The following is an 11,128-nucleotide window of genomic DNA, read 5'->3' on the forward strand; positions in this document are numbered from 1 at the left end:
GCACCCAGCAGGAAAAGCAGCATGCGGGGTCTGAGCAGCTGCCTCTCGGCCTCCCGCCTGCAGGCTATGGTGATGTGCCTGGAGAAGAACCACAAATGCCAACCTGCCTCCATCCACTTGCATAGACAAGGATGCTTTCAGTAAAGCAACCACTGAAGCGCGCTCAGCAAACTGCTGCTCGAGATTTCATCTAGAAGGCAAAGCCTTTGCACTGGTTAAAAACAAGCACAAAAGCAACAAATTCTACTCTCCGCTTAGCTCAGTACTTGCAGGCTGCATGTGGCCACGTAAGATAATTGTGTTTCTCAGTTTCTCTTGAAGTTTCTCCTTCTGCCTTATCTGAGAGCCCTCTGTACCACGCACAGCACCAGAAAGCCCTAGTCTTCCCTGACGCTTGAAGGCACTGCCAAATAATAAAGGTTGCCTTTGGATTTTCTCAGTACAAGCATCCTGATCAGGAGATGTGGCATCAGTAGAGGAGTGGAGACAACATGTGGCACCCAAGGCAATCACCCTTTCTTTCCCTGCTCAGGTACTCTCAGTGATGTGTCCCAAGGAAAGCCTGTGCCCAAGTGCAAGGGCGCAGAAAGTGTCACAGCCAATAGGATAGGAAGGGACAAGTAATGACCTACACTATCTGCTTCTAGGAAGGAACATCTCCACGCAAACCATCCTCACCACACCCTTCTGAACTCTGAAAATCTCAAGAGCTAAAGGTCCACATCCTTGTCCTCACCCACAGAGCCTGTTTACTGATCTCCTCACAACAGATAAGAACAAGATTAGGAGCTGTCCACCACACCCAATCACAATAAAACTTTCCGTTAATCTGAGCACTTTCACTTCTGTAAAATTCATTCCTGATTATTCTTCTCTAAGATGAACATCCTATATCTCTCAATCTTCCACTCTTCCAGCTCTCTGATTCTTCTTCTGTTCTTTTCTGGGCTTTCTCCACCTGTGCCAGGTCTTCCCTGAGTGCAGTATGCAAAACTGGTTTGCCCCAAAGGTTAAAACTAGGCTCCAAAACACTCTGCCTAGGAAAGGAAGCGAGATTTATCATGCATCTAGTGCAGTTTTAATACATATTAGCAAAAGAGAATGTAGGAAAAGCCCTGACGGTAAAAAAGTTAATTGGTGAGATGCCCTGAGATGTACACACATGCAGGATAGCTACAGGAAGGAAGGAAAAGCTTCTTGTTAATAGGATTGACATACTGATGCACTGGAGTATCCCCAAACAGCTTCCACATAACAGGACCTTGTCAGAGGTTGTCTTTACCCACCCAGCACAAATAGCATCAAGAGATGACCTGGCTGCCTGTGCCCAGCCCACAGCCTTCTGCTTGCGTTTGGTAGTGAAAAGGGTGCTCTTTCACACAGCTGTGTATTTTATGGCCAGAAGAATTATTAAACTAATTTGCTATTTTGCAAGCCAGGAAACTTAGCTACTTTCTGGTGAACCAAGACCAAGAAGTTATATTAACCCTCTGAGGATCACATCTTTCCTGTCTGCTCTACAACAGTTCATACACATGCTCCACAGAAAATTGTTCCTGTGCTTTTAGGATGTAATAAAAAAAAAACCCCACTAACACAAGCCAAAGAAGAGGGAAATACACAAAGCCATTTGATTTAGGTGAAGATGGACACTGCTCTTTTCTGTCCTCCTGGGATGGGCATATATGTTATTGCTCAAGTCATCCAAAACCACTGAAGCCTCCAGGCTGCATCTAGAGCCCCTCTCAACTGTAGCAAGACCAGCTCCTGAGACTGCAAGAAAAGGAAATGACATGCGAGGCTGGGATCATTACTTTGAAACTATAAGCTCGTGCCACTGAGCCAAAGCCTGTTATATCGACATGGGTTCGTGTCACCCCAGCAGCAGAGATCATTCTCTATCTCCGCTTGCTCAGCTCCCCTCCTCCCGGGACAGCTGCCGGCACAGTGTTCTGCAATGCTCTGTGAAGCCTAGCTACAGGAAAACTCCTAACGCCTTGCCCAGCAGGATAAAGTTATAGGCCTGAGCTACTGCAGAGCGAAAAGTACCCTGCTGACTGCTCCAACCAAGCTTGGAAGCTGCTGGCAAAGCACAAAATGCCACTTGCAGAGGAGCAAATAGCAAAACCACCAAGCTTCCTTTCCTGACGCAGACAGCCCAGATGGGGCTGCTGTGTCCTAAAGACCCTATTATTTAAAGGGCACTGAATTTGCATCAAGTTGTCACAAGGATGTTCCTACTCCTTGTCTCCCGGCATCAGCTCCAAGGAAGGGAGACAACCCTGCCTGTCAGTGACTCCTGGGCTGAGGAGGTGGAGGGCAGAGCCCTGAACAACTACTGAGCCCACATGCCTCCACTTCCTTCATTTTATGCAAAAGTAGATACCAAAACCAACCCTGATGGTTACTCTGCATCACGAGTATCCTGCCTTAGCATGTAGTGCAAACCCCTTAGTCAACATGTACCTCAACAACCTCTCAGTCTGTCTGGTTACAGCTTCTAGGGAGAGGGAGGCAAAGAAGTCTGGTGCATCAACCCATCCTGTATCCCTTCTAATTAGTCGAGGAGGAGGAGGAAAGGGAGAAGACTGCCAAGAACTTGCAGACTCTTACCCTCTCTTCCCAGCACAACTCCCTGCTTGTTGGTTTTCCTTGGAAGTGTGTTTTTACTCAGCACTCCTTGTCAAATAAGAAAAGGAGGAGAGGTCCATCTGCAGTGGGACAGAGAGGGCTGCTCCTTTAAGGCCTCTCCTGGATGCCCTTTCTCTTTGAGATGACTATCCTCGACTCCCTCTCTTTGATTTAAGAGTTCCTCTCCTGGCCCTGACAGTAAGGTATTTCTGTCCCACAGATTATAACTCACTCTGGGCTATTATTCAACTCCCAGGCTCTAGCCCTGCTGCATTTAGTCCAAACATAATATCCTTCATGCATATATTATCTGTCTCCCTATTATCTGGAATCATTTCGGAATTAAATTTCAGTCCTGCAATATTGGCTTGAAGAGCGGCTCGCTTTATGGGCTAGTCAAAGGTTAGAATACCAATCAAAATAACACTGCCGATGCAGAGAGACATTTTAATATTCCAAAACCCGGTAATTGTAAAAGGACATAATATTTTTTCCCTGATTACCCCAAAGGCAACACATGTTAACAAGGCGAGGGAGGGAGTGAAAGAAATTTCAGAGTTCAGACAGCCACACGACAGATTTAAAGGAGAAGTCGTGGACGGCTGCTGTGCTCCAGCCCTCAGAGCAGGAGGGCTCCCCTGCCCGCTGGCGGCACCACGCTCCCCAGGATGCTGTCCCCTCTGTCCCCAGCCTCGTGGCATTTGTGCCATTCACGCTCCCCCAAGTCAGGAGCCTTTGAGGGTGCTCTCACTGCAAGGAAACAGAACAGCCAGAGCTACACTGCAACGGACGGTTGAAGATCATCACAGCAGAAGAAATCGCCATAATCAGCTGGCCTGTCCTAGCCCCCTGAGCTGGAGAAACCACCACAGCCCTCGGTAAGTTGTTCAAACAGTTAATTACCCTCACTTAGAGATCTGCACCTGAATTACCTTGCTTTGGCTTCCAGGCACCGGAATTGCTGATCCTTTTCTCTGCCAGAGTGGAAGAGGCTCACACCACATTTCGGCTGTCCCTTTACATACTTAGGGACTATAGCCAAGGCTCCCTTAACGCTTCTCTCCAGTACCCTAAAATGGTTTCTGGAGTCTCCACAGTAGGTGTTCCCGTGGGTCTTGCAGTTCTCATTCAGTCTTCAAGTTTCCAGAATCCTTTCTGATGCAGAGATGGGACCCAAGATCCCATACCAGTCAAACCAGTACCAAGTGAAAAACTTACCCAGCCTCTCTGCTCCTACTCACTATCACCTGTTTATAAATCCAACAGCAGCCACCTCCTGGATGCAGTATCTGCACACCTTATTGAAAATTATTTTTATGTTTTTTTTCAGGGCACTGATAAAAGTGTTAAATACAAGAGGTCTGAGAAATAGATCCCTGTGGGACCCCACTAGGAAGACATGCACTCCATGATGATTACCCATTTACAATTAAATGCTAGGAGCTGTCAGTTTGCTCGTTCTTAATCAATGTAATGTGTGCCATGTTGATTTTGTATCACTCTTGTTTCTTAATCAAAATGTCATAAGGTAGCAAGTCAAATGCTTTCCAGAAGTATATTACATTGACATGGTTACCTTTATCAACCAAACATGTAGTCTCATAAAAAAAATATCAAGTTAGTTTGAAAAAGATCTAGTTTCCATAAATCCACATTGATTGGCATTATATTACCCTCTTTTCATTCTTTATTAATCAACTATGATATCCTGCTTTTCATTACTTTGCCCAGAATTAATGTCAAGCTGATAGGGCTATAATTACTTCATCGGTCATCCCATTTGCCCTTCTAAATTACTGGTACAACATTAGCTTTCTTCCAGTCCTCTAGAACTTCCCCCATGTTCAAAGACTTATTAACAGTCCAGGGCTTCTCAGCCAGCTCTTTAAAACTCCTGTAAACCAGCTATGCAAAATGCCAACTGAAAGCTACCACTTAACTTGATCAGAAAATTGTGTTGTAACAGCAAACCTCTTGCTCAGCGATATGGCATCCTCTACTTTTCTGTAAATATAGAGCTAAGTATTTATTAAACACGGTCATTTTGCTGTTATAAGCAATTCTTCCATTTCCTTCCAACTACTGCTATTGCACAAGCACCTTCCTTTCCTCATCTCCATGGAAAAGACACTCTTACTTCCCTTAACCCTGGAGTCATGCTTCTCTTTTTGTTACCTTTCACAGCTACCCCTATTTCTGCCTTCTGAGACTCACCTTCCAAAGCCAAGAGCTCTGCAGCCAGGGATGAGGAGCCCAGGAGCACAGCTCCCACTGAAGGAAGGTGTGACAGCACTCACCCATGCTGCAAACCAACAAAGCATGGAGCATTGTGGACACAGGAGCAATTCTTAACTGTTAAGTGACAACATCTACTCATTTGCTTGATGCTTTGGCCATGAAGCTCCCTGCTGAGGAGTCCTCCTCCATCATTTCTAAACTTACTAGGCATTTCATATTCCTGATAGACACTAACCCAATAAATAGGCAATTCTAAGTCTTCATGAAAGGCATATGGGCCAAAAAATAAACCACTTCTCAGTTGTGCCCATTTCAATATTCTTTGTCTAAAGTACTCAAGTCACTTTAGCACCAAGTGCCTGAGACGTATTCAGAGCTTCTCCTCCCTCCCCGAAGGCAGAAGGAATTGTTAATTCAGAGGACAGACAAAAAGCTGTTAGCAAATCTTTGTTTGTTTAGGATGTGTTTATTTCTAGTTGCCAAATATTAACAAAAACATCCTAATACATGCTTCCTCTGTCACATTTCACAATGTGAGTAGGTGACCTTAAAACATTTGTGCGTATGTATTAACAGTTTGCTTTCCACCATGAGACTCTACAGATCCACAAAGGCTGGGCCTGGAAAAGGCCAGCTCTGCACACAGCCATGGCAACCCCATTGTGGTCTTGCTGTGCTCCATCAGCTCTGTTTCATGATGCCCACAGAACGAAAGTTGCATTCATCCACACACATCACCCAGCCCCTGCCTTTCTTAAAAACTCTACTGGACTTCAGGAGGAGTCAAACTTGGACCAGTTTTCTGTCACTTCTAAAGCCACCACTGTTACCGTATCTGAAGACATGCTGCCCTCCATGAATAGAAATCAAAGATGGTCAAACATGCCGGGACAGCTGTCCTGAGAAAGGGGCAGCTTGGGGATAGATATGAAGATTGCCTTTTTTAAAAAATATGTATCATTTGAAAAACAAGGAATAAAACAAACCCTCAGTGCTTACATAAAATGCTCTTCTGTTGTCTTCTAACTGCACAATGTCCAGAGAAGAAATGTAAGATCAGGATAGTGTATACGGTGTTAAAAATAGCTTCCACGGCCCAGTTCTAGAGGCACAGAGACCACAAGTGCCTTTGTGCCAGCCCTCTGACAAGTTATGCTGTACTGGAAGAGAGACAACTGAGGAAGAATAAGGCAGAGGTCTCAAGTCAAGACAAAGACAAGGGAGAAGAACTGGAAACACTTACTCGCTCTTTCGTACAGTGCAAGACCTAGGCCCAAGAAAATGATCTGACAGTAGTTTTAAAAGAAACAAAAGGAGCTGCACCTTCACACAACATGAATAAACAGAGTATAATTAGTGCATAATTAAATAACAAAACTCACTGCTGCAGGGTGCTGTAGAAACCAAAAGCATGAGCAGATGCAGAAAAGGGCGTACAAAATCCTGGCAGACAGATGTGGTAAAAACAGTGGGTGCTAGACACAGCGGTCCAAGGGCAGCTGCCAGCTCACAGTCCTTGAAGAGACAATTAGTGGGAACCACAGAGAGCTGACTCAAACCATGCTCTCTTTGTTACACCTGCAGGCATCAGCTACTGGTGTCTGGCATGGAAAAGATCTGGGTTAGACCTTTGGTCTGGCCATTCTAACACCTTCATTATCCTCCTAATGCTTTTCTTGCACAAGCTCACTGTGAGAAAACGTAGCTTCACCACCCTTCTTCACCCTCCTCCCTCCATCAAAACACTCTTGCCTCTGTGATGGGCCCCCAAACCCAGTGGTGCTAGCACTCCTGCTGCCTGCCGGGTCCCATTTGCAGGCACCATGTCCTCACCCTAACACAGCACTGACTCCATCCCTGCAGAGTGAGGGATGGGACTGACATCATGGGACTGACCATACCTCTAACTCAAGTAGGACCTAGAATGGTAAACCATAGAGGCTCCTGAAAGAGCAAAGGGAGCATGAACGATAGCTGCTCCTTGTGTTAGAATAAGCACTAACGAATTTATCCAGGCTCCCTAGGATACTCCTAGGTAGCAGCTTGGTTGTAGCTTGTTAGCTGCAGTAGCTTTTGTTTTTGCATGCATCTTGACCCACGGACTCCTGCTTTCTGCGTGTATTTCTCCACCAGTGTCCCTCGCTCCTCACATGAAGCACTCTCTGCTGTTTACATCCAGCTCCGATGACGTAGCTCAGGTTCTGCACCTCAGTCCTAACCCACAGGGCCTCTGCGGATCGACATGACAGGTACGTAAGGAGAACTGGCAGATGGGATGGTGGCTCTCTATGGAGATGGTTTACGGGGATATCTGAAATGTTGCAGCATTCAAAGAAAGCCTCCTCTGCTTTCTGCTGCCCTCCCACAAGGCTGAGCTAATCGCAGTGAAGAACATGATAAACTCTCTGCCCCGAGTCGGCTCTACGCTGACAGTTCACCAGAGATACAAGATCGCTCAGTGACATTAAAAATGTCAGCAAACACCGATCAGGCTTGACAGAAGGGATGCATTAGCAGGCTGGGGGGGCATAGGGCAAGGTAAAACTTCAGCAAATGCAGTCAAGTGCACAGGCAGCTTTTCTCCTTTTGTCCTCCACACCAGGCTTTTTCACAGATCCCAAGACACTGCAGCCACCACCACAGCAGTCAGGTGTGGAGATCATCACCGCCTGCATGGCCAGATCAATCCAAAAAGGTTTTGTGGGGCAACACCAGCATGGCAGCTAGCAGGGGCTGATTCCCATCTTCAGCTTGCCCACAAGGCAAGTCTTGGCCTCTGAAAGAGGCCTGGAGGTGCAGAGTGCTCACTTCAACTCTGCAGCACAGAAGTGACACGAGAAGTAGTTTACCGGAGAATGATCCCTGAGAAAGATCGTTTCACCACCTTGGGAAGAGGGACTGCTGAGCTCTGGAGCATCCCGTGCCTTGGCAGAGGCAGCACAGACAAGGACTCCTTCTTCAGATGATACAAAACAGAGACAAAGAGGGGCTGAAGCCATGTGTGCATGGGCAGAGGGAATCTGGAACGTAATTTGTGAGTGGCATGGAAAGATCCTCATCCTGAGGTAAGAGCAAACTCCAGGGCAGGCAGCTCTTTAGCCATAGGACAGGAGAGGTCCCTGGTCTCCTCTTCAACCTGGGTCACTTCACACAGGATCCTGGAATCGCCCCGTGTCACAGGGCATCAGATATTAAAGGGTCAGAAAAACTTCAGACTGCTAAGGGGTTAGAAGGGTTGAAGGAAGATGAACATTGCTCACACACATCCTTTTGCTGTATGATCTGAAGGAGAATGGAGTCTTATTTCCTGAGTATGCTCACCTGCGGAGAGGACAAGAAGACACAGGCTCCAACCCACATGCCCCCAACCCTACAAACTCAGCCTGCAACCCCTCCAGAGAGCTGGCAGGGGAGTGCTTTCCTCTTCTTCCTCCTGCCTTTCGTCCTGTGCTCGGTACTTCATGGATGCTCAGCAGCCTTCAACTGAGCACCACAGCATTCGCTGAAGTCCAATATATGAGCACCATGACGAACAGCCACTTGCCTGGATGTCCATGTTACGATGAATACCAGCTCCTAACATGCTAAATCCAGGAGCCTCAAACTATGGGAAAGAACCATAAGTCATTCATCCCGAGGCCTAGAGGAGGAGCATGGCTAGATCAACCTACTTCTTAGCAAACATCATGGAACACAGGGATTTTCTTCTTTTTCTTTTTTTTTTGTTAAATATTATTATTCTGCAGCCATCAACCTGCTGGTTACACAGCTGCTATCCATTCACCGGAAGTTTAGTGAACTTCAAATGGCGATCATTAATGGTCACTGAACTGCAGAATGCCCCAATGTGCTTTCAGATTTCATTTACCAAGGACCAGCAATCAGCCAAAAGATTTGCTCTGACAGCAGGGAAATACAAGACCCTTTGACAAGTTCAGCCGGGAATGTGCTGCCAGCATCCCTTGTTAAGTTCATGTTCTACCCTATTTGACGGAACAGATCATGCAAATTGTCCTTCTGCGGCTACTCAGCCTGTCACTCATGCTTCCATTTAAAACAACAAATAAATAAAAGAACAAAAGAAAAGCCCACAAGTACAATGAGCTGTTTACAAGCAAATTCCACTTATCAAGACCCCCAATTATCAGGAAAAGGCACAGAAACCTTGGATGGGGGAAGGGAATCTTACTCATCTAACCAGGAGGGCCATCCCAGTTTCTCTTGGGCACAGACCTCATCCTCCTGCCTCACTCTGCTACTGTTTGTAATCACACTTGTTCTTTTCTTCCCACTTTGATTTGCGGCTTATGTCATCACCATGTTTTTCTGTGCAGATGGAGCAGCTGTGCCAGGAAACCATGTGGATGCACAGCAGGCTGCTCTTTAACCACCCAGAGAAGGCGTGGAGCAACACAAGGCACTAGACAGTAAAGGCCAAGGTATTTTGCTTTGCTAAGTGACCACTGGTTTCTTAGGTGGACGTGCTGCTGAGACAGCTCCCCTTCCCCACAGCCCAAAGGAAAATACTCATTTTTATTTAGCAATATTTTTCCTCAGGTTTATCAATCAGAGTTTGATCTGAAGGGAGCCGAGCTCCTAGGAGCCTTATATGGCTTATATGGAAACAAAACAGCAACACTGGAGCCAAGACATCCTTCTCTGAAGAGGGGCCTCACAGTGTCCCGCTATTATGTGGAGACACCGCACTGGGCCTGCCACAATGGGATTCTCCCCAGCTGCAGAACACATCCCATCAAGTACAGTAAGACTCTATTAGAGGAGATACAATAGGGAGCTGGAGGACTCGCTCAGCCCAGCTTCTGAAAAAATAACTCATTTCAATGCAAAACAGCAGTAGTTATTAGACACCTTCTTAAAGAGGAGAGGAGATGAACAAGGGGAGGGGGGAGAGAGGGAGACAGGGACCATGTCAGTTTGCACAAAAGTACCTTTTTCAGATTAATCCACTGTTTGAAGTAATCAGCAACCGGCAGCCCTAAGTACTGGCATTGTCCTGGTAACCTGTAAGAGAGAAGAGAAAGCAGGTTTGATTCAATCAGTGTCCTGACAACACAAACTCTCTTTTCTTAAGTGCATTTCGTGAGATGGAAGAGACCCTCAAGTCTGTTGTAACATGCTGCACATCAGAAGGACTGTAGCTCTTGGCAAAAATAATCTCACTAGAGCACAGCTTGGCTGAAGACTTATATACATCCAACCACATCCAGGCTGCGACACCTTTCAGACCGAACATTTTGAACAGTAACTGTGTGCGAGGGCAGCGTGCAGTTCCTCTTCACAGTGCCTAACATGCAAGGAGCATCCAGGCTGTCCTTAGCTAAGCGAACTCCCTACAAACCCCTATCCTGCTCAGCCAGTGGCTTACAGGGCAGGCAGAAGGACTGACAATTCACCGGTCATGTCCTGGTGCTTTTCCATTTCTCCTTTACGGTTAAATCACTGAATGTGACACGAAGGAGGGAAGGAGGCACTAATGCATTCACTTTTTGGGAAGGTCCAACATTTTAGGGCTAAGAAAGCAGAGTCTGTTTTCCAAGCAAGTGCCTGGAAGAAGAGAACAGTCGCAAGTCTGAAGATGCAAGGTGCTGTGCACCGTCTCACTACGGGTTTGAGCACTGTCAGCTAGAGCTATGAGTATTTAACCTCCCTCCTCACCGCGAGCCGTCAGAATAGGGCTCACCAAACAAAGTGGAACCAGTAAAGGAGGGGATTGCCTGCAAGGCCAGCAGGACCTCAGGATTTGGAAAACTGTTTCTCCACCAGTGTGCTGACCCCAGCGTGTTCGCAGGGGAGCTAGGACATGTCCCTCAGACAGAGAAGCAAAGCAGTGTGGCTCTAGCCAAGCCTGTGCAGGGAGATGAGTTATGTGAGTTTTCCCCGGCCAGTTTGATCTGATCAAGAGTAATTGATGGATCTTGTTCATTCACGTACTGCTGAGCACGCCTGGGGCACTAGTCACAGGATCTTTATCTGAAGCAAAGGAACATCCCAAATAAATATGTCAACTAAATAAATGACTAAATTAGAGCTGTTTGTGCATGTTAAAAGCCACAATCCCAGAAATCAGCTTTTGCAAACAGAGGGGGATGGGGAATCTCACAACTTCCTCAGGCACTTGGGGGCTGCTGGGGGAGGTTGTAAGGGAGAAGGAAAGAGCTGTGAGTGCCAGCATCAGCTGCTCAAACATCCCAACACAGACCATGGTTCAGGGCAAAGTCTTTTCCCATGCTCCATAGAG

General features: G+C 46.6%; 1 protein-coding gene across 1 annotated transcript in view; it reads right to left on the reverse strand.

The window, feature by feature from the left end:
* The window catches only part of LOC104489829 (ERI1 exoribonuclease 3), a gene marked incomplete at its 3' end in the record, with an annotated part of 65,762 nt that overhangs the window by 32,888 nt on the left and 21,746 nt on the right, over positions 1 to 11,128 (reverse strand). Inside the window, exon 3 of the mRNA XM_010132038.1 lies at positions 9,819 to 9,891. Within this exon, the coding sequence (XP_010130340.1) occupies positions 9,819 to 9,891 (73 nt within the window). The remainder of the gene's footprint in view (positions 1 to 9,818; positions 9,892 to 11,128) is intronic.

Source organism: Buceros rhinoceros, unplaced genomic scaffold (assembly GCF_000710305.1).
Source record: "Buceros rhinoceros silvestris isolate BGI_N320 unplaced genomic scaffold, ASM71030v1 scaffold6610, whole genome shotgun sequence".
NCBI lineage: Eukaryota > Metazoa > Chordata > Aves > Bucerotiformes > Bucerotidae > Buceros > Buceros rhinoceros.